The sequence below is a fragment of the Diuraphis noxia genome, unplaced genomic scaffold (assembly GCF_037042655.1).
Source record: "Diuraphis noxia isolate RWA-SAM2 unplaced genomic scaffold, SU_Dnox_SAM2 contig0001, whole genome shotgun sequence".
Taxonomy (NCBI): domain Eukaryota; kingdom Metazoa; phylum Arthropoda; class Insecta; order Hemiptera; family Aphididae; genus Diuraphis; species Diuraphis noxia.
In genome coordinates this window covers 37,532,853-37,558,241 of record NW_028301711.1, presented here as the reverse complement: position 1 = coordinate 37,558,241, position 25,389 = coordinate 37,532,853, and the positions used below count along the sequence as shown (strand labels likewise).

General features: G+C 25.7%; 1 protein-coding gene across 4 annotated transcripts; it reads left to right on the top strand.

Moving 5' to 3' along the window:
* The first annotated feature begins 1,518 nt into the window (after nucleotides 1–1,518).
* On the top strand, nucleotides 1,519–24,522 carry hppy (MAP4K3-like protein hppy). Of its 4 annotated transcripts, none has more exons than XM_015523258.2 (24): nucleotides 1,519–1,673; nucleotides 1,771–2,193; nucleotides 2,274–2,331; nucleotides 2,694–2,849; nucleotides 5,123–5,226; nucleotides 8,541–8,669; nucleotides 10,225–10,406; nucleotides 10,485–10,566; nucleotides 10,989–11,096; nucleotides 11,636–11,690; nucleotides 12,445–12,551; nucleotides 12,622–12,674; nucleotides 15,798–15,836; nucleotides 16,703–16,756; nucleotides 17,160–17,257; nucleotides 19,781–19,888; nucleotides 19,953–20,101; nucleotides 20,299–20,503; nucleotides 20,570–20,838; nucleotides 20,910–21,114; nucleotides 21,946–22,029; nucleotides 22,384–22,476; nucleotides 22,566–22,692; nucleotides 23,783–24,522. In XM_015523258.2, the coding sequence occupies exons 2-24, from the start codon at nucleotides 2,104–2,106 to the stop codon at nucleotides 23,871–23,873; spliced, it is 2,646 nt and encodes an 881-aa protein (XP_015378744.1). In that variant the 5' UTR covers nucleotides 1,519–1,673; nucleotides 1,771–2,103; the 3' UTR covers nucleotides 23,874–24,522. The 4 variants fall into 4 exon arrangements, with proteins under 4 accessions (XP_015378744.1, XP_089071995.1, XP_015378751.1 ...); XM_015523265.2 differs by having other exon boundaries at nucleotides 1,525–1,673; nucleotides 2,014–2,193; XM_089215869.1 differs by lacking the exon at nucleotides 15,798–15,836 and having other exon boundaries at nucleotides 1,520–1,673.
* Nucleotides 24,523–25,389: the final 867 nt, after the last annotated feature.

The window sequence follows — 25,389 nt, the reverse complement described above, 5'->3', positions numbered from 1 at the left end:
AATGAGTGGTTCATGATAAAAAAAATCACCCTGTATACCTACCTATCAATTTATAACCTATATATTATATTTTATATTTTATATTATCTATAGCGTATTGCGTATAGGCTTTGAACTATCTACTGATCCATGTACCTTGTACCTATATACAGGGTGATTCGTTTATCAAACAACACTCATTATTTATAAAAGTATTGACTTTTTTCAAAATATTGTTTTACATAGTTTCAAGTTGTTAAAAAACCAACGCTTTTATTAAAAATTTATATTTTTAAATATTTTTTATCCTTATCATTTTTTAAGTTTTTTACTTTTTTGAATGGCAACATAGTTTTTTAATTTCATATTCCAAAGCAGAATATTTTTCTAAAAATTTTGATACATAAAAATCGAATTTAGGACTAGTAGTTTATGAGTTATAAGTATTTAAAGTTTAGACAAGCGGAGTAGTGGACAAACATTTTGCGGGGTAACCCCGTACCACTCCACTCTGCCAATCTAAACTTTAAATACCTATAACTCATAAACTACTAGCGCTAAATTCAAAATTTTAACGTAATAATTAATTAAAAAAATAGCTTTATTAATTTATGAAATTTGAAGTATAGGTTACCATTTGAAAATCAAAAGTTGATGGTGGTGTATATAATAAATATAAGGGTGAAAAATATAAAAATAATAAACAATTCAAGAAGAGTGTAAATCTACAATTTTGAAAAAAAAAAAAAATTGAAAAAAGTCAATACTTTTTTAAATAATGAGTGTTGTTTGATAAAAGAATCACCCTGTATAATAAATTCATTTTAATTGGTATTAAAAACTATAGCTGATTGATAAAGGTAGTTAATCAATATGGTGTTTCAAACCAGCAATGAGCATACGATGTCTCGTAATCCTATAGGTACTTATTAATTTCTGGTTCGTTGGTTTATTGTAGGTATGTATGCGCAGTATTTTTCATAATAGGCTATGTAGGAATGAAAAATAAAAAAATTATATAGGTACCTAGATAAATGGTACTTACTACTTTTAGAGTTTTAGGTACACACAAGTTACTATATACATGTCAACATAATATACCACCATGAAACGACCTACCTATCTACCGATAGTCGACACGGCGATACCATAATACCGTATGGCAGGGGTCACCAATTAATATTTTCCGCGGGTCACATTAAGAATTCGGAAAATTCTCGCGGTCCATAAAAATTCAAAATAGGTACATAATATTTATTATAATAATATGCCGGTTGGCCAAAAATATTTTATTTCTAAATAAAAAAATATACACCAATAATTAATTATTTAACTTAAACTAATGAAATTATTGGCTTTTTCTCTCAGTCTGCGGGCCGGTTAAAATGCATTCGCGGGCCGCCATTTGGTGACCCCTGCCGTATGGTATACTAACAAACGACATATTATTATACACACACACACACACACACTCACACGCGAGTGCGCACGCACGCGCACATTATAAACAAACACACATTGAGTTTGAATCAAGTGTGTTTGTGTGTGAGCGTGTGTGTGTACAGAAATCACCCATTCATTGTATTGGTACGCATTACAATGTTTAAAGGTACCTATTATAATTTAAACTTGACGGTGTTTGCCTCCAAAATCCAGATACCGTCGAAAACCGCGCCTCCATTGATTCTAAATAGGTACGTGATAAACGGTGATAACATTAATCAAAACGTGTAAATACACATACCTATATTATTATCCATTATTATTATTATTATTATTATATCGACATAGGACTCATTGCAAATACATTTTTTAAACATCAAATCAAAACTACCGTCGAATGCCGCGCGCCCTACGTTGAGTGACAACACGTCCTGTCGTGTAGATTAATCGTTGTGTCGCGGATGTACGACACGTTCCGGAGCACGGAACTACCTATATTTCAATCCGTTCTTGGGCTGCGCGCGCTGTTTGTGCGACCGTCTTCTTTTCGTCAATTAAATTAACATGAATAATCAATTTCGAATATTTCAGTAACCCTTCATTCCACGTTTCTATCGATATTGTCCGATTGTCGCGTACTCGTTTTGCCGTCTCAACGATAGTTCTTCTGCGCTGAACATTATGAGCTCGGATATAAGCACCAGAAATCCCCAGGAAGAATATGAGCTGATTCAGAGAATCGGTAGTGGCACGTACGGCGATGTTTATAAAGTGAGATATGTTCTAATGCAATTTCGTTGTGAACAAATAATTCTGCTGCTGTTTTCATTAGTTGATTTTTTTCATTACAGGCAAAGCGAATTTCGACATCAGGCTTAGCTGCTATCAAAGTTATCAAATTAGAAGTCGGTAAGTAAATTAGCATTTAAGGCCTGGCACCCACTATTGTAGTGAAAAAAATTGCCATGATCCAGTGTATACGGCGCAGTGTGCTCACTGAAATTACCTGGTCACTGGTTTGCACCGTTTTGGAAGGTGTCCGACCTAATGTTGCTAATGGTTGTTATAATTAGGTAACAGTTGCATAGTATGTTAGGTCAGATTTGTCCAAACTAGAAATCGAGCCAGGCATGTTTGGCATTACTTATTTGGAAATTTTGATTGCCTAGATGTTATTCAATATCTGTTTCTTTGTAATCAGTATTATATTTGACAAAATAAAATGTTCTGTTAATATTATTTATATTTTTATATTTTATTTATTTTATTAGGCGATGATTTTTCAATAATACAACAAGAGATATTAATGATGCAAGATTGTCATCATCCCAATATTATAGAATATTATGGTAGCTATTTACGAAGAGACAAATTATGGATATGTATGGAATATTGTTCTGGAGGATCGTTGCAAGACATTTATCACAGTGAGTTTTTAAATACTCATCTACTCTTATAGTTAGTGTGAAATTAAGTTTCTATCTGAGTTTAACCTATCTACCCCTTACCTGATTAATAGTATTTCAAATATTTTACATTAATATGTAAATATTTTCATAGTATAGTATAAGAATCCCTATTTAAAATATCATTTTTATAATTTCTAATTCATGTTCTACCTATGTGTTCTATAAAAGTTCTAATACCTAAATAATTTTTTTTTACACATCATAGTACATACATAGTCTAATATATGTTTCAAATTTGAAGTATCTATTAAGTAGGTAACAAATAAATAAATACCTTAAATTTGATGTTTATTAGAAGTATGTTACATTATTGCATAGCAGTGGAATCATTCATTAGTTCTTAAAAACTGTTAGTTTAAATATTAGAAATTTGACCCCACAAATAACCGATTTTTACATTTAGAGGTAAGAGTGTTATATAGAGCTTTTATTTATGTTGAAAGAGATATTACATTTCAAAATATATCATGTACACTTTTATATTGTATTATTTTACATAGTTATATTCTTTTTTAAATTATAATAACAATAAAAGCCTACAAGATGCTTTAAATCAGTAGTTTTCATCCATTTTTTATTCTACACCTCCTATGTAAATTTTCAAAATTCTCACTCCCACTTCCTTTAATTAAAATTTAGATGACCTTTTTATTTTTTTGTCTTAGCGATACAAAATAACTAAACATTATACCATAATAATTAAACTTTGTACCTATCAATATTAGATTACCTTTTGAAAAGGTCAATCACTATAAATGAATACTCATAGGTAAGTAGCAGTCATAAAAAAAAATTCTCATTACATGAACTACAGTAGTAACTCGATAATTCGAAATTCAGAAGACCGAGCTAAAAATTTGATCTATTAAGGTTTTCGATTTACAGAGTGTTGAAATAATTTTGGGGGGAAAAATTAATTTGAATTTAAGAGAGTTAAAAACTTATATGAATTATACTTATTTTTACATTTATTTATCATACATATTATTATATTTTACATATTAAGAGGATGATACCCATCCATTTGTTGTCTTTGTCTTCCAAGTGCATAACATAGCAAATTTATGCTCAGCAAATCACGTTTAACTCTGTTAGTTTAAGATTTAAATTGAATTAACCTATTATGAAACTTGAAATTTTGTAGCAAGTTATGCTTGTAAAAAAACATAAATTAAAAATGCTCATATCTCACTTAAAAACTAAGTTATTGTAAAAAATCCACATACAAACAAAGATATTGTTTTTACCATCAAGTTTCATTAAAATTTTTAATCTAACAGAGTTAAATGTGATGTGCTATGCGTACATTTGGTATATTGCACATTTGTAAGACAGAGACAACAAATATATGTGTAGCATTCTCTTAGAAATAATCTGATTTGGCTTTTTGATATCTGCATTGATATATAATAACTACTCTGTAAGTAATACACCTATCATTCATGGCTTTTTATTTGACCGGTACATTGGTGGGAAAGATTTTATATTCTTGAAACAGTGTGGATTGGCAAATTTTCCGATCATTAAAGGATTAAGTTTCTTTGCACATATAACCATACATATAATTGCGTTTGAGGAAATTCGAATTATAGAGGTCTGGAAAAAAAATTTGAATTGTAGAGTGTATCCCACAGACAGACATTTTGAATTTTCAAGGGGACCGGAATACCTACATGTATTTGTTTCTAATTATTATAGATGTTTTCTCAATATGCAATTGCATAAAAATCCGCCCTTTAGTTATAACTAAGAAACCTAATTTTTACCATGAAAAAAAGAGAATTTTTACTGTGTCACAACGATTAATTTTTCGATAAGACCAATATATCAATAGTTATTGAAGTTTGTAAAACTTAAAAATATCAGATTTTTAAAAGTATTATAACTTTTTTCTTATTAAAGATATCAAATAAATATAGAAAATATTATCTTCTATATTTTGCTAACTTTTGGTGTTTCTACTAAGAGTACAGACTGAGTTGTTCTATCCTGCGCTAAATAGTTTTGGGGATGTTACACACTTGTAGGAAGGATACAACACATTTGGGTATCACATATGTTTAAGGTGGATGCCATAAATAATTAAATTTATATAAATGTGGACCTCAGAGGAAATCATCACTATTTTACATTATGTCAATTTTGAAATAACTACCTATTTGTGTATTTTTAAGTATGGAAATAACAACTATCTTTTTGTATACTTTATACACATTTAATTATTTTTGTAGTTACCGGACCACTTACAGAACTACAAATAGCATATATGTGTAGAGAAACACTTAAAGGACTTTCATATTTGCATACAGTGGGTAAAATGCACAGAGATATTAAGGTAATTATGTTAAAAATTATTTAAATAGTATTTTAAAAGCTTTAAAATTCTTAAGCTATTATTCATAGTGAGTTTTATTTTATTAAGTATATTTAATGAATTATAATTATTTTATATTACTCTATGTATTGTTAAAATAATATATCTATCAATTAATTCATGTATAAAATCATTGATTTTATAATACGCAGATAAGCCATACGGCTGTTTATTTGGAAACACGATTAATAGTTAAGCAAAAATCCGATAGATTGTATAGCGTTATTTATAGTCGAAAAAATAATATTATTGTCATCAATTCTATTGTAGTACTTATAGCAGAACAGAACCCATCCTATGTTTACCCCTCTTAACACGTTGACTACCTTGCGGCCTCCGGCGTCCGTATAATAATATTTAGGTATTGATAATTTTTAGACCGCCGGCTGCCGTACCATATCATTCGGAGGAGGTCACATGGCCCCGGGCTGCTGTAAATTAATTTGGATTTATATTATTAACTTTTCCGTTGCGCTAATATAATGATCTTGAAAATATGGTGTGGCGTAGTGGGAATAATTGCAATTTTTTAATGTAATAAACATAATTTTAACATTTTTTTTTAAATATTTTTTTTCAAATTCAATAGTACCTATATATACAAATTTATAATGATACTGAAAAATGTCTTTGGCGTAGTCATGATAAATATTCTTGAGGCCGCCAGCGGCTGCATGGCAGTCAACGTGTTAAATGCAATCGAACACAGCGACGTCTAACTGCTGAATGCAATTAGCCGCTGCCACTATTAACAATACTTATTGTATATTATAAAACTAATGTATAAAATAAAAAATATATCTGACTACGTTCAGAGCTACTACTTAATATTTCATCCCTAATCAAAAAAGTATATTTCAAAGTATACATTTTGATAAAATGTTTTCTATAGATTTGGATAGACTATTTTTTAAAAGCAGGTAATTAAGTGGATGTCGCTCTGTTGTACAGTAGGTTACAAGTGGGTTACTGTAATGAATGGTATTAAATTTGAATTCAATGATATAATATCATTGTATACGAAAAACGATTCTGAGTGGAAACGGTTTGTTAGTCTTGGATATTATGTTATTCTATATTAATTATATTGCTATTATTATGTATATTAATAATGGAGATACCTATAAAATAAATTCCAAATTAATGAAATCAGATTCATTATGTATGTACCCGACTCACTCAGTCTTTCATAGAAGGTATATACAATTTATTATTAAGTATTAATATAGGTCATTAATGACATTAACTATTAATATTAGAATATAAAATATACTTTAGAAATTTTCAATATCCATGAATAATATTTTTAAATTTCAACAATATGACTAAAATTGTTATTTTTGATTATTTAATAATATGTAATATCATCCAAATTCGAACTTAATCTATGACTATAAAGAATACTGTGAATAGTTTTTAGATTTTTTTGTGGCAGAATTAACTACTTACATGGAACCTTGTTTTAAATTTTCAATCCTTACCTATAAAATTTAAACATTTTATAAATTTTTAACAACTAAAGAATTTATAAATTTTCAATTAAATAACTTTTGTTAAAATTTGAACTTTAAATGGTTGTAAAAAAAATGTGCCTATATATTTTGAATATTTTGCTATTGCTATTATATAAACTTATGGGGAACCTTGTATTCAATTTTCAAGTTTTATGACCCAATGAATAAAATTGCATCAACATTTATAGAATAAAAAACTAAAAATTTCAGATGTCTATTGTAATTTGTTTTAGAGTAACACTAATATCTAAAATCGATTTTCTCAAATATGTATTTTGCTTAAAAATTCCCGTTTTTTCTTAATTTTTTTTTGTTTTTCCTGGTCCTTATTAAATTACTTTTGGAATTTCAAAATCTGATCTCTCCAGTGCACCAACTACGTAGATTCTATTTCCAACCAGAAAAGCTACTGAAGTTGAAAAAAGCACATTTTTGACAACTTATCAACAAACTTATCGTATACACAGACAAAAAAAAAACACATACACATCATTGTAAAATGAATACATTCATCGGCGCTCAGAATCTAAAATAAATGAGTAAAAATTTTTTCTCTAAACACAAATATGTTATGCTCCAGGTAATGATACCTATGCTAAAATGATATATAGTATAGGTTAAATTAGCATAGGAAAATTTACGGGGTGTGCCAAGGCACACCCTAATATAAAGAGAAAAATATTAAATAATTATAATTAATAATATAATATATACACATTAATTTAATATTAGTTTTTTGTAAGTAAAACTGAAAGTGTTCAGAATCAGTCTGAAGTAATTAAATATTTAATAAAAGTAGGTAATAATTACATGTATTTTTTTTTATAAATAATATTGTTATTTTACATTATTAATGAAGCCTGTATATTTATAATTTAAATCACTACATTGTCTACACGTATTTGTTTATCGTTATTGTTAAATTATATTATTTAATTTTATTGTCATCAACACGAAAACGTCACGGTCGGTCTAATAGTGGTGGTAACTATTTTAAGCAAAAAAATATTGCCTTTTCTTGGAAATCAACATCGCACTGATAACAATAAAAAAATTCTAATTCTAATAATAATAATAATAATACTTTTGGTAATTTGTATTTCATTTATTTTACCATTATTTTATCTGATGTGATTTGTTTATAGCCTCATTCCCTCTGTAATATAAAAAAATAAATACAAAAAATAGCCGGGTACACTCAAATATAAAACTCTGGATCTGCCTATGTAAATTAGTATTTGTATATAGATAAGATATAAATACTACCTAATGCTTAATAAATAATTAAATCTATGTAAATAATTTTGTAATGCGTTAAAGCTTATGTAAAATTAGGATCTAAGTAAAGTGATCTAGGAAAACTAATCTCTAAAAATAGGCACCATTTACCTTTATTTTATTCCTAATCATCTTATCTAACTTTGATTATGCATCTTTTGCTCATGTATTAACCATTAGTGTTAAAATGTTGAAAGTTTCTCATCATGTGTATTATGGTATTCTCTCAAAATACCCCATTTTGATCTGAAATAATTAAAGTGGTACCTCTAATTAAGAACACACTATATTATATGATATGTATAGTAAGAATAGAAATGTTAATATAATAATCATATCCTGCACTTTACCTCTACCTTTGCCGTGATTTGTGACCAAAGAGCAATTATTTATTTAAGTTATAGAGATATAATATTTTTAGTTAAATGTTGTAAAATTACTTTGTTTGATTAACAATTAATTAGATTTATTGTATATTTTTAGGGAGCAAATATATTGCTAACTGAATATGGTGATGTAAAACTAGCAGATTTTGGGGTTTCTGCTCAAATTACCGCCACAATAAATAAACGCAAATCATTCATTGGTACTCCATATTGGATGGCACCTGAAGTTAGTTTCTTTTGTATTTTATTATTGTGTGGTTATAACAAAAATATAAGTTTTTATTTTTTAAATCCTAAATAAATTTAATTAAATAATAATAATGGCAGAGTCACAATAAGTTAACCTAATTTATTGGTTCAATTCAATATATATATTAGGTAACTTAACCTAACTTTGGACCTGGAAAAATAAACAAAAAATATAAAATATGGCATTATAAAGAGGTATCTCGGTCTTTGTGAACCTCAATCCATATATACCTAATATTTTATTACCTAGTTTTTTGTATATTTCTGAACCTTATTACTCTTTAAATTTTCCTGATATGTCTAAAATTATCTCACAAATTTTCATCAATATTGGTAGAATACTTTTTTATCTATAAACAGCAAGCATATTATTGAAAAATTATTTTATAAATAAACTTATATTTGTTTTAAGATATAATTAATTCCTTTGTTTGAGGCCATTAACACTACATTTTAGTGTATGCTTTTACCTCACCAACCTGAGTCACCAATATTAACTATTATATATATAAAAATATATAGGTATATATATTTCTACTTCTAATATTATAATCAACTATTGGCAACGATTTTTAAATTAAAAAACAATTTTATATTTCCATCCTGAATCTTCAAAATCCTTGTTGTTCACGACCTTCTAAATGCAAAATTTGGAAAATCCGTTCTTAGTGCACCACTGTGGTGGTAAAGTGGTACTATAAAAATGGAAATTCTCTAGCTATAATACTTAAGACTCTACATTGGTTAGTCAGTCAAGACATTGCTATATTATAAATTTATATTATGTATAATCATGGTGATTAAAAGTACTAAAACAGTGATTTTTATCAATGACTTGTATAACATAGAAAATTAGACTTGTGCTATTTTCAATGTACCAATAATTGATTTAATGAAACGATAAGAACTCTGAAAACTTATTTGAACTTGTTGTAAAATCTTCTTGAGAACAGATTTCAAACTTTTAAATTTTGATTACTTTCAAATCGAAATCCCACAATTTGTTTAAGTATAATTTTTTTTAGGTTTTAGGATGATAAAATCAATTTGTTTAATTTCATTTATTTAAGTTCGGTTCCATTTAGGTTTGCAATACTCTAAAATGTCGAGTTTGAGTTCTGTTGGACACCAAAAATCAGCTTAAACCCATTATTAGCTATATGATTGGAAATATAACATGTTTTAATTTATATATTGTATGTGTTTAAAAATTAACATTTTATTTTAATTTATCCATTAAAAGTTATTTTTTCAAATTTAAGACGAGTGCTTATTTACTCGACTTATTTACTTTATATATATTAAACAAATGGCTTATCTCAGTTTGTTCAATATACAGGATATATAATTATGATCTGTTATTTAACTGTGATTTAAATTTAAAATTGCCAGGTCTTCCTGATACATATTAATAATATATATATATATATATATATATATATATAGACTCAATTTATTTACACATTTAATTAAAATTATATCATTATATTCTAAATGTATTACAATATTTTTAACTATTAAAATTAATTTAGGTAGCAGCTGTAGAACGTAAAGGTGGCTATAACCAATTATGTGATATCTGGGCAGTTGGAATTACTTCTATTGAGTTGGCTGAATTACAACCACCAATGTTTGACTTGCATCCTATGAGAGTTTTATTCTTAATGTCTAAAAGTGGTTTTAAACCACCTACATTAAAAGACAGAGATAAATGGTAATTTACTCTTATTTGTGCCTAATTAATAAATGTATGTAAATTTTAATATTTGGTTCGGAATTTTACTATTTTTAGGAGTCCAACATTTCATAATTTCATAAAAATATCACTGACTAAAAATCCCAAAAAAAGACCAACTGCAGACAAGTTGTTAATGGTTTGTATAACATATATTTTTATTTGATATCTAAAACAAAACAAAAAAAAATGGCATGGAAAATACTTCATAGTTCACATTGATTAGTGTTGAATGTTGATTTAAAATGATAGTTGATAAGATTATACATTTTTTTTGTAAATTTTTTATAGTCTTACCTTATTTTTATATTAAATTATATTTCTGGTTATATGTTTAAGTGTTATTCTTATTAATTGAGTATATTATTTAAACCTAGTTTTAAAAAAAAAATATTTATCATTTCTTAGTTTATGGTTTTTAAATATTGGTAGTGATTTATAAAAAAATCTTTAAAAAATATTATTGATTCATGTCATATCTATTTATGACTACAATAATTAATCAATTAATATAATATTCATTAATTTTTTTTCGTTAATGTTGAGCTATTTTATTTTCAGCATTCATTTTTTTGTCAAGATATGAGTAAACGACTTGCTATTGATCTTTTACAAAAAGCAAGTAACCCTACTACTCAGTCATTTGCAGAAATAGAACCTGATGATGATGTAAGTATATTTAGATAAGAAATTTGAAATCTGGATAGGTAAGATATTTATGTGGTTATTATTAAATTAATAATTATGTGATAAGTACAATTTACTTAATATGTATTGGTATGCATGTTCAACAGCGTACCTGTACATTTTTTTTTTTGGTCGGGGAGTTATTAAATGTCTACCTCATTTTAAAATCATTTAAAATCCAAAATCAGAGCAAAATTAAATATGAATTATGCTATAAAAACTTTTTGTGGGTTTAGTTAGGGAGAAAAATTCCCCTGTTTGTAAGTAGGTAAGTTATTCTATTAAATGAATAATTTAAACTCGTGTAATGATACTATATTGGTCTACTTAAAACAATTTTTTTTTTGTATGTAATGATTTATCATTGAATTCAAATTTAACACATAAATTACAATTAATTACTCAGAATGATGAGGTATATTCGATACCTGGTGCTCAGTACAGTAGTTAAATCTTTCCCCCCTTTACTTTTTTATAGTAAGATTTTTATTATAATGAGATTTTCTTAAAAATTATACTAGGTTATCTCTGATGTTCCTCGGCGTATCGCTTCCAGAGCAACAGTTGATCATAGAGGTAAGTTTTTATTAAATATTTTTTAATTTTAATTGTAATGTATTCATAACAACACTAGAATTATTAATTATCAATGAACCCGGCATTAGACTGATACTAATCAAGGTCTTTTTGACCCATTTTCTAAAATTTACCTCAAATATAATTATTATTTATCTCTAATAATCAATTATACTTCTAGAATATTTACTTAACAATATAAAACAACATTAAACAAACAATTTTCTTCACTATTTACAATGTATATGTAATATGTATGATAAAGGTTAAACAATTATTACAACATAAATAGTAATTTGTTGTACAAAAAAAAATACATAGCAAGAAATAATTGTATTGTGTTGAGAAATTATATGAAAAAAAAAATGTCATTTATCATAAAATTGAAAATATTCAATACTATTAGTGCCAAACTTTTCTTATTTTTGGTAGACATTTAAGTAAAAATAAAACAAGGGTTTAACTTTTCGCATTTATAACACTTCTTTATTTAGACTATATTAACAATAATACAAAAGCAATTCACCAAACTTAGCCATGCATAAAAAATAAACAGTTAAAACTTAAAATAAATGTAGATGTAACTCTAATTTTCATAAAAACATTTTTATATGCTTTAACATTGAAAAATGTACTTGAAAATGCACACGCACACACACTCACACACACACACACACACACACACACACACACACACACACACACACACACATAAATAAACAATTATAATAGTATATTTATTTAATATTTGAAGGTTCAAATCTATCTGAAGCAACATCTCACAATAGTAAAAATGATACACCTACTCTGTTGGAATCTAGAAATTTGGGAATGGTTAATGCAAAAAAAAGTGTACTAGCAGTGAGTTAAAAATGTTGTTATTTATTTAAAATTTTAAAATATTATGATGCATAATAATGTTTTTACTTAGCGCAATACTGACTGTGATAATTTTGGAAGATTAGACTGTATTTTGACTGAAAAGTAAGTATTAAATATTAAATTAAATTTGTATTGAATCAATTCATTTCATTATTAGTTATCATTAATGCTTGATTAATCCTTTTTAATTGAAAAAAACCGCATTAACTTACATTGATATCTGATATTAGTTATTAATTTACAATGTGTGTTTGTAATTGTTTTTAGTAAAATGTATTAACTAGTTTATAACATTAGGAATATATATAATAAAATTGTTACTACCATTTGTATATATTATTTTGTAAATATTCATATGCTTGTACATATATGGACACTTTTGCCTTTAAAACAATTTTCCCATTCACAGATATTTTCTAGAAACTTAAAAACAATTTTTTCTTGCTTATTCTTATTTAATATTAATAGCTAAGAGCATTCGTGAGCAACCTTTCTGATCTCAAAGACCAAAAAATAAACATACATTTTCACTGGCCAATATTTGAATATACCTTATTTTAATAGACAAAAATGTATAGTTATATAATATCTAGATTATTTAAGTTCATAACTATTATTTTTAATTATTTAACAAATTGTATAAACAATATTTGACTCTACATTTTTATACAAATCATATATTTTACTTAAGGACTGCATACCCCTACTTAAGAGGATGTCAACACACTGTTAGTTTTTTCTCTTTAACCTATGTATAACATCAAATTTGCATTTAACATAATATAAGTCTTATATTGTTTATTTTAATATTATATTAGATTTATCAAACATAAAGTTAAAATTTTCTGTATTTGCTGATAGTTTTATTTTACTGTATTTACATTTTTATAAAAGTTATTATGAGTATATAATATACTACAGATTTGAAAATATTCATATATTGCATCATAGATAAAACATTTCAAAAATAAAATACCAATGTACAAAGTGCAAGCTCAAATTATTATTATTTATTTATTACCTTTTTAATTTTGATTATCACCAAATTTACTCTAATATAAAGGTCAACAATTTAAGGTTAGTTTTACTGAATGCAAATTGGCTATTAGTCTGAGAAAGAAAACAAACAGTGAAATAACGTTCTCTTTATTATTATATATACTTATTCATACTCAAAAATCATGATAGACTTATCAATTTTATATAACTTTTTTATTTAAATGCATAACAAACATAAATCTATGAATTATTTTTATTATTTTAAATTCTTGTATAATGACATCTAGTTACTTAAATTTGTTAAATTTTAAATGCCATTCACTATATTATTCTTTATTCTATAATCTCATGTATATTTTCTCTTATTACTTATAAAACTGTATAACACACACACAAATATTATATGACTAATCTAAAAATGGTATATTATTATCTTCTTTAGATTTTTTCTCTAAAATATTTTCAATATTTTGAGTGTGGTAAATTTTTTAAACCACAAATTAATCATAAAACTCATTTCATTTAAATATATTACTTATTATTTATTTCACTGCATTACTAATCTATTAATTTGGTTACCTTGTTTTTCATTTATATTAAACCTCATTGTATGTAGATAGTTGTTTCCAGAATTTTTTTTAAATTGTTATTCTTTTATATTGAATTAAATATTACATTAAATTATATCAAATATTATTATACTAAATCATTAAAATTATCATTATAGCATATCAGAAAAACATAAATAACATAAATGTTTCAGAAGGTAGAAAGATTCTTATCAACTGAATATAATGTCTTCTTCTGATGACAGTAACTCATCAATTAAAAACATTTTTTTATGCAATATCATGATATATTTTTAATTTTAATTTTTAAATGAATTATTTTAAACAATACTAATTCCATTTAAATTATCTAAATTTAAACAAGTTTGTGAGTATATTAATCTAATAACTCATAATCAAGGCTCGGAACTTTAGGCATTTATATATTTGTCTAGAAAGTGCATATTGAAATTCTGATTCGATGCAAATTCGATTCATTGTACGTATAATTTAAATACAAAATTTTTTGTTGCATAATTTTGCATATTTCGTTATTTATTGTACGAATACGCATATTTTAGGTTTAAGAACATTTTTATGTATATTTCCTAGATTTAACGAAAACAATTTTTTTTTTTTTAGAAATTTATAGTTCAACAAAAAAATATTAGATATATGACAACCGAAATTCTAAATTTAATATAATTTGACAAAATAAATTAATTCATCAACGGCTATTACTGTATTGCTCCCAAACACTCAACAATAATAATATTATCTCTATACTACTGAGAACTCGTAGGTAATAGTGACTGCCGACCGGCCTGTATTTATTTTTATCAACATTTACCACTGCATTAATATTTTGTACCATGATATGAAATATATATTGTAAATCGTAGGTAATTTGTGAACAATTATGTTTACAATTTTGCATGTAAAATGTATTTTGTTCAATAAATTGCATATTTTTGCATATTTGCCATTTTTTTACTGCATATTATACCGCATATTTTGATGACTTTAACGCATATGTATGCGCATATTTGAGTAATTTTTAGCGCATAAAGTTCCGAGCCTTGCTCATAATATTTCGTTATTTGAGATAATTGAGGTTGATTTTTGCTACAATTTTTCTGCTATTCAATATTTGAAAAATAATATTTTGTTTTTACCTTTTATTAAGTTTATTAAGTATAAATAATGATAATCTAAGAATTTTTAACCTTACCTATTTTATTTGCAAGTCTAAAAATGGTGAATAATTTATATATCATTATCTTTGGGAGGCCATAATTATTGTTTTGTCCTATTGTTCCTATTCATCTGAAATAATATTGAGGTATCAATGCAATTTAGTCTTAGATTTAAGCTTTTGCAAGTAACTGTTTATGTTTTACTAGTTATTCACCTTACTAACTTTATTTAGATCATTCAGAATATAATTATTTACTAATAATTTAATTTATAAAGTAAGGTTAGTTAACTAAATTAATAAATTTAAGTTATATTTCTATTTCATTATTTTAATCCAAAAGAAACTAAAGAGGTAAAATATATTACAAAAAATATTGTATTATTGAGATTTTCTATTATATTAGGGCCTGTTGTACAATCTTAATATATTTGTATTTATTACAAATTCTTTAAATTTATTGGAGTAATTTGATTTCTACAGGAGTCTTCTGCAAAACATAGATGAAGAACTTAAACTGAGGTATGAAACCTTAAATAGATCTTTTTTTTAACTTCGCACCATTAATATAATTGGATCGATCAATTAAGATATATCATTACGTTATCATATTGCCAATCAAAATTATTTGGTCTTGGTGTCGTTGATTGTGATCCACTAAATATACATGCTTTTATCAAATTTCATTGGAAATTAATATAATTTTTATCTTAAATTATTTATGTACCCTTTATTAAATTTAAATTTTGTATAATAACTAATCAAAACTTCAACAATATAATGCTGCTTTGCTTAACTAATATTTTTGAACTCCACAGTAATACATGTTGTTAGCTTTTGGGCATAGTTTGCTTATTGTTTGTTTTGTTACTTGTCAAGGGTATTCTGTATAAAAGAGAGGATATTAATTTAAAAAAATAAAATTATTGTACAGCTGGTCCTTTTAACTATATTTTTTTTGTAAAATCTTTTCTAATAACATATTATTTTACTAATTATATATTTATATATATACAGGGTGATTGATTTATCAAACAACACTAATTTTTTCAAAAAGTATTGACTTTTTTCAAATTTTTTTTTTTTTTAAACTGTAGATTTACACTCTTCTTGAATTGTATATTTTTTTTATATTTTTCACCCTTATATTTATTAGGTAAACCACTATCAACTTTTGATTTTCAAATGGTAACCTATACTTAAAATTTCATAAATCAATAAAGCTATTTTTTTAAATTAATTATTACGTTATAATTTAACAACTTGAAACTATGTAAAAAAATATTTTGAAAAAAGTCAATACTTTTTTAAATAATGAGTGTTGTTTGATAAAAGAATCACCCTGTATATATATATATATATATATATATTTAATTTTTTTTTAATAGGGGAGATTATAGTCATGTGTTTAATGAAGTTAGGAATGGCAGCTATGAAGATTTGTAAGTATGAATATCTTATGTGTACAAATTTTTTTTGTAATATTAAACTCTGTACAGATTAATTACTACATTCACTCAGTATTTTAAAAGTTATACTGTTGTAGTGCATAATTATATGGGTGGATAGGCCATTTTTGGCCTACCAGAAAATTTTAAAAAGGGGCCTCCACACGAAAAAAAATTTAATAGTATATGATATTAAAGGGCCCCATTACCGGAATACGAAAGGGGGCCCACTGGGAAATGCCCGGATGCCCGGTAGGCCTATCCACCTATGTATAATTATATACATATAGTATTAAATAATTTAAAGTATTTACTTTCTAATTAGTCATGAACTATATTTTGACGCAACCTGAGAAATTGTTTATTTAATTTTAAAAATGTACATTAATGTTTTCAGATCTACTTTACCATTGTCTGACAAATGCACTGTGCCACATTCATCTAGTCAAAAATGTAACTTTCCTAATAAAGGCTGTGTGTACCAAAATATAAGAGGTATTGAGATTAAACAATAAATCATTAAATTTATAGTGATTATCATAAAATTGAATAGTGAAAAAAAATTACCAAGTTATTACAAATTTTTTTTCTACTCCTAAAAGTAATGAATGCTTATTGACAAATATATTGCCAGATCGACATTTTTATTAAATACTTTAAAATGTATATGAATAACAGGGAAGGCAAATCTATGGCACATGAAAAGATTTTAAGGGCATGCAAAAAATACTTTAATAATATATATATACAGTATGTATGTATCTACATTAGCAGTAGATATTACTTACTCTCAGTCATACTATATAATATATAATATTTTTCATGGCACGATCAAATAAAAGGTAATTTTTGCATGTAGCATTCAAATAATTTACCACCCAAGTGAAACTTTCATGTAAAAAACTATTTTTTAACAAATTTTTCTGTTTAGTGAAATATTTTTGAAAACCATAACCTCTATATTGTTAATCATTTGTATTGTTCATTGTATAACAAATTAGATGTTTTTATATAACAAATAAAGTGTTTGATAGCAATCCTATTTTTGTAAATGTTTTCAGTATCTAATATTAAATATTGTTCTAAACTACTTATAATTTTATTGTATTCGATAAAGATAAGACAGAAGTAGGAAGCTGATTAATTTTATTGCAGTACTGTAGATCCAATATTGACGTTAATGATCAAATTTTCTGTAATTTTTCTATATGTATTACAGATATTCTCAAACTTTTATGAATACTGTACCCTTTTTTACTAATACATTTTTTTGGGTACCCCTTTTTAGTTACTAAACTAAAATATATGTTACCAGAAATGTTAACAATTCAGGAAATGATGACAGTTCTTAGGAAATGATAACAATTCCTAAAAGCTGAAGGAAATGATATCATCGCCTAGGAATTGTCATCATTTCTGTAGTTTTTTAGGCAATATTATCACTAGGGCTCGGATGTTTATGAAATTGCATATTTTTTTATATTTATTCAATTTAATGCTAACCTAGGTACAAATTTAATTCATGTTTTACTGAATCAAATAATACTAATTTTATTTTACATATTTTTGTGTTTTTATTGGCTAAAAATACATGTTTTATAATTTTATTTATTTATATTAGAGTAGTTTTAAGTGCATAAACATTCGAGCCCTAGTTATCACGTATCGGTTTCTTCCACGAAAGCATTGGCGATTATGATGTTGCAGGTCATGTGGTCATGTGGCTTTACAATGTAAAGCTATTATAATGATAACTATTAACTAACTTGAAACGGTGAGATGCTAAAAACCTTTATACTGCCATTACTGTCAATATTTTCCGTGTTCTATTAAAAAATATCAGGAGGGTAATGACTGATGTCGTTAAAATGATTGATTGGAAAATGTCATGGCTATCACATAAGTATCGCATAATATGTTTAACGTACCATTTACGTGTTTTATTAAAAGTGTCCCTACCTGTCCATATAACACGGTCCACTTAGTAGTGTGTGCCTATCTTCTTAGTGCAGTACGTATTATTTCGTTAAAATGGATTTGAATAAAATGCAAATTGAATTTAATAGAGTGATTAAAAAAAAAAAATCTAATTTTTTATTAATTATTGATCATTGATTATTTATCAGTGTAACAGCAGGGTAATTAATAATTGTGACAGATTAAATTAAAATATCTAAAAAAAATATATATGGCATCTTTGCCTGATATCGTTAGAAAATGATAACACGAACTAGGCAATGATATCATTTCCTTCCGTTATTAGGAATTGTCATCATTTCCTAAATGTCAACATTTCCGGTAACATGTATACAAACAAATTTAAAGATTTGCATACATTTTTATTTCATTCAGGTTTTTGGCAAGACTTGTAACCCTTAAAAAATTTTGATTACACTTAAGGGGTACGTGTACCACAGTTTGAGAATCTCTGATCTACAAAAACAAATTTGGAAACTTAATTGTTAATCAATTGTCTATATGAAATTCACTGATTGTTTCTTCTAAATTAAATATCTATGATTGAAATAATTTAAAAAAAAGTTTACATCATAAGTATAATATGACATTTGAATATTTGATATATATATTTTTAATACAATATAAAATATGAATGCATGTATAATTAATTAAATAAAATAATAATTTCAAATGAGGTAATTTTATTTAATAAATTCCTCTGTATTTTGATTTTATTTTGTTTCACGTAATACTTTGTTATATGGATGTTTCACTTACATTTAAAACAGATTGTCATTTTTTTTTTTCTGAAAAATTTTTATTTTGTCAATCAGTTGCTTGATAATAAACATTGAGCTATTTAAATGATAAAACTTATACTTTGCATCAATAATATTTTTTATTAAACTAAGAGTATAATATATAATATAATAATGAAAAAAAATTTGATGTGTTTCACTCTGATGAAATGTGAATATTTGTGTCTTTTATATCTTTATATTATAGTATTATGCTTGTAATCTAACTTAAAATCACAATTTTATTATGTTTACTTTTTAGATAGTTCTTCACCTTCTAGACGACATAGCTCTCTTGATGAAATTATTGCACTAACAACATCTAATGTTACCATAAATGGACGTCAACGTTCATTTAGTGATAGTGGAGGTAAATTAAAATATTTATTTGTTTTTAATATTAAACTTACTGGTTTAATAATATGGTTAAATAGGAGAAGGTCCTGAGCCAGATTTGTTAGCTGATACACCTCCAGTACCACCACGTAGAAGAGACCGTAAACAACGTAATTCTCCTCCTAAACCAATAAGTAATGGCCTACCACCCACACCCAAAGTTCACATGGGTGCTTGTTTTTCTAAGGTACTTAATTTAAACTGATAAATATTAGTTATACATTAATTCTTTATTAATAGAAACATATTAGTCATTCTAGAAAACTTAGTTTAATAAACTTATATTGAATAGTTAGAATATATTGTGTTTAAAATTACATTGTTGAACTTTAAATAAAATATATTTTTATAAGTAAAAAATTATTCAATAATTTGTTAATTTAGGTATTTAATGGATGCCCTTTAACAATTTATTGTACGGCTAGTTGGATCCATCCTGAAACTAGAGATCAGCATGTATTTATTGGAGCTGAAGAAGGAATCTACAATCTTAATCTAAACGAACTACATGAAACTGCTATTGATCAGTTGTATAATAGACGTACAATTTGGTTGTATGTTATAAAGGATATTCTAATGTCCTTATCAGGTAAATTATTTTATAATATTGTATGGATATCATTTTTTTACTTAAATTTTGTTTTAAATAAAACAGGAAAAACCACCCAGTTGTTTAGGCATGATCTCTTAGCTCTTCATGGTAAACAAAGCCATAGGTTTTCACAACATATGACCAGAATTCCTGAACGATTAATGCCTAGAAGGTTTGCACTTACCACAAAAGTACCAGATACCAAAGGTTGTATAAAATGTTGTGTTGGACGTAACCCATACAACGGTTATAAATATTTATGTGGAGCCATGTCTAGTGGGATTTTTTTAATGCAATGGTATGATCCACTTAACAAGTTCATGTTGTTAAAGGTAAATTTAATTGTGCTAATATTTAGAATGTGCGTGATGTAATACAATTTTATTGTAATTATTGATTGTAGCATTTTGAATGTAATTTACCATCACCTTTAAACGTTTTTGAAATGGTCATAACACCTGAATTAGAATATCCACTTGTTTGTATTGGTGTGAAAAAACCAATTGGACCTATTAGAAAGTCTATGAATTTAAAATTAGAGTTGATCAATGTCAATACTGGTGCATGTTGGTTTTGTTCTGGAGAAACAGATGATTCTGATAATACTGGTTAGTAATATTTGTTAATTTTTGAATTCTGTGCTAATGTTTGATTCTCTAAACTATTTTATATGATTTATATTTTTTTATTAAAATATACGTTTTGTTTGAATTTAGGTTAAAATGTCTGAGGAAAAAATGTCCGTGGTAAAATTTTCCAAAATCAAAAATGTCCAAAATAGCGTGCTAACTAAAAGTGTATTTACAACATTGATTGTAATAATATTAAAAAAAAAAAATTCTTTCGTTATTACAATAAATTGATTATAATAATATTTAAAAAAAATAAATTGTTAAAAAAATGTCCATAAAATCAAATAATTTATACAAACACATATTATCACATAATTAAAATTTATAAACGTCAATGATATACATTTTAAAAATTGTTCAATACTTGTACTCTAAACATATTTTTGTAATTAAACAAAATAAAATAACACGCACGCTTTCACACAAAAATGATTCAACTAAAAATTAAGAACTAAAACAAATAATTGTGTTTTGTAATATGTTTAACAAATTGTTTTGATAATCTTATCGTAATAACTGTTACATGATGTCAATCACAAATTAGGTAGATATAAATATCTACAGGTATTCACACTTGTAGTAGAAAACATACAGCTCTACAAAGTGTTTTTTTTTTTTTTACATGAATACCTTATGTGTTACAGGTTGTTCCCATTTTATTATATTGCAATCATTCAATTTTTTGATTTTGGAAAATTTTACCGCTGACATTCTTGATTTTGGACATTTTTACCGTGGACATTTTTGTATAATATTGTTTTGTTTAGCTAGTTACGATTAATTTTACTTTTTTTTTTTTTTTTGTAGGCACAGTTGTTCAAAGAAGAGATATTATGGATGTTGTATGTGTTTGTCAGTTGGATACAGATTCATTTTTGATATGTTATAAAAGTATGTATAATTGTACGTATATTAACATGGATTAAAATGTTTTTAGATATTGAATAATATAATATTTAATGGTAAATTTGTTTTACAAGGAAAATAAGTAAAAAGAGTGTAAACATTTTTTCAAATTTATATTAACAAAATCCATATTCAAGTCTGTAACCATTATACCTTAATGTATATTTTCTTGAAAAACATCAAATATGCTATAAAACACTGGATAATTATAAAATCACATTATTTTCCATGACTAAGTGTATAAATAAATATTTTTGGGGAAAAATATGTTCAATCGATGTAGCTTGTTATTTGAACTATAAAAAATAATTCACATGAAATTATGTTTTCAAATTTCAGATGTTATAAAAATAATTAATTTACATGGAAACCTGAAGCAAGAAAGGAACCAAATAAATCAGCTCTATTTTGATTTTACTGTAGAGTCAATAGGTTAGTTAATTTTTTGATTAGTATACATAAATATCATAAATTATACTTAGTTACTGTGTTACACTAATTGATATATCTTGTGTTTACAGTTCGATTGTCTGACAGCATTTTGGCCTTCCATAAGAATGGTGTCCAAGGACGTAGTCTTAAAAATGGCGAAGTAACCCAAGAAATAGTTGACAAAAGTAGAACCTATCGTCTTTTGGGTTCTGATAAGTATGTGGTTCTGATTCACATAATTTTATAATATACTAGCTGTATTTTGAGGGGATAATTAATGAAACTGAGATGGGCATAATCCACCTGCAGAGCATAGTAATAATTAACTTTTTTTTATTATGTTTAATCAATTGCAAGCAGATTAAACAAATATGTGGTTATGATTTTAGTATTATTAATACCTGGTAAGCCACCCTAAAATAACTGGTTCATTCTATTACCTAAACTATCCCTCAATTTTCAAAATTGGTCGAGTATTTTTTGATTCTATATAAGCCTCAGCATATACTATTCATAATGCTTACCGCAATATGCAATTTATGTATAATTGTGGTAACCTGTAACTTCTATTCTAATGCTCTTATCCATCCGGGATCCCAAATAATATGTGTGCAAATCTTGGTGCCAATTTGTTATAAATTGTGGGTATGTATCATTTGGTTGTAACCGAACTAATAGCTGTACTAGCTGACAGTCTATTATAATCTATTTTGCTGTAGTTGAATAATTGTTTTTTATTTCAAAATAAATCAAAATACACAGTTTCTCTTACTTAAAAGCTATTACTCAATTATACATTGATATAGAAAATTATATATTATAAATATTTATCAACAAACAAAATAAAAATCTATTTTACTTGATTATAAAACAAATCTTGTTAATTTTTGGTGCATTATACTTTTATGGTGAAAGTCATAAATAACACTAATGGGTGAAGACAATTTTTGAAATGCTAGGACAAGTTTCTGAACTGTTAACACCTTGAAAAATCTGAAATAAATGGCCTCTCTAATATCTACATTAACATATTTCACAACAATTATCATTCTGTAAATATGATTGCATAATCTATATACCGTTCCACGAGAAAGTACGACTGGGTGGCGACTAAAAGGTGTTTATTTCTGTGCATACTCGTTGTATACAGAGAGTGGACACCACATGGTGGGGGAAATTTTTTCTCGACAGTAGTCATTTGGATGTGCATAGCGGTCGCACTCTTTCGTGAAACGGAGTATAGTGAATGTTTATGAACTATTAGTAATAACTCATCATGTTATGTATATATTTTTTTAAATTTTAGAATTCTGATATTGGAATCGCATATGGTTTCCAAAAAAGCTGATGATGGCGCAGACTTGTACATCCTAGCTGGTCATGAAGCCAGTTATTAAACATATATTATTATTAAATAGACATTATGAATATTATAATTTTTTTTTTTTAAATAATTGTAATTATACGGTATTATACGTCCACTTTACACGAAGAGACTTTACAAGTTAATTTCTGTTATACAACATTGTCAAACATATTCCACTATTATAATATATTATTGTGTTAGTATTTTAGTAATCGCTTTTAATATCTACCAATGTCCAATTATACAATATATGTTAAATATGGATAATATTATAAATTTATAAATATCTACAAACAAACGTACACACACAGACACACGACACACACACTCACACACACCTTGTCTGTATCTTGTGATCTATGTTTTACTATATCATTTTTAGTCAAATTAACTAAGTATTTAAAAGATTGTTTAATGATTACTAGATATTTTGCATACCTAATAAATTTTCAATCAAAGCAATAAAATATTTTAATAGTTTTACAAATACTATTTTAGAAATTTTAATATTTTAATGGAAGATTATTTATTTGTTGTTGTTGTTGTTGTTGTTCAAATCAAATTTAATGTTCTATTAAAAAAAAGTACAAAATAAAAATATCAAAATAGTTTGGATTGTTTTGTTCCGAGATTAAATTTAAAAAAAAAAATCTTTACAATAAATGTATTTTTTAAACAAAGGTCTTTTATTATGTCTGTTTTTCTATAAACCTATATATTATAATCACTCAATTTAATGTATTTATATAATACATTTAATGGACATAAATAAGAATTATATATTTGCAAATTATTTAAAATTAATCAAAATTAACACCACCATTTAGTTTTTAGTAAAATAATAACCATTATTGTTTAGCCAAAATTAAAAGTATTTTAAATTCTGGATATTGTGTTGAAAAAAAAAACGAATTAGATATAAAATGTATCACACATATGGAAGTATTGTATGTAAATATATGCTATTGTCTTTGCCGATCTTAAATGGGAAGGATAATATTTGTGTTACTAGGGAACTTAATTATTTAATATACTTATATACTTCAGTATTTACTTAAAGAACATATTTTTATGATGTCAGCCTTACAATCAACCTTTTTACCTAGGAAAAAATAGCTCGGAGCCAAATCCATAGTACTGATTACAGTACTGTCAGGTGGCAATAAAATATATCAGAATAAGTTAATTTCAAATTATTTAAAGCTTTTTCAGGAAATGTGCAAGAATATTCTTTGAATTTAGTTACATCAGCTAACTGTAAAAAGAGTATTTTATTTGTATCTTGAAATCTGGTATTTAATTACATTAGAATATTTTCAACTATTACATAAAATTTGATTGGTTATTAGATTGATTTCTTATAACTTTTGGGGGTTTTGAGGCAAGGAGTAACTATAATTTTAAAAACTCAACCTTTTTTATTCATAAGATCATAATATGTTATATTTAATTTTCTTAAGCAAAATTAAATATAAAATTTTTAATTTTTTAATATGTTAATTAAATTATCGACACATACGAATATTTTACTAAATATCAGTGTTAAA

Coding starts and splice junctions, on each gene's coding strand:
- hppy (XM_015523258.2), top strand. CDS start 2,104: ATGAGCTCGGATATAAGCACCAGAAATCCCCAGGAAGAATATGAGCTG. Junction 20,839..20,909: donor ACAAGTTCATGTTGTTAAAG/GTAAATTTAATT, acceptor TATTGATTGTAG/CATTTTGAATGTAATTTACC. Junction 22,477..22,565: donor TTTTACTGTAGAGTCAATAG/GTTAGTTAATTT, acceptor TTGTGTTTACAG/TTCGATTGTCTGACAGCATT.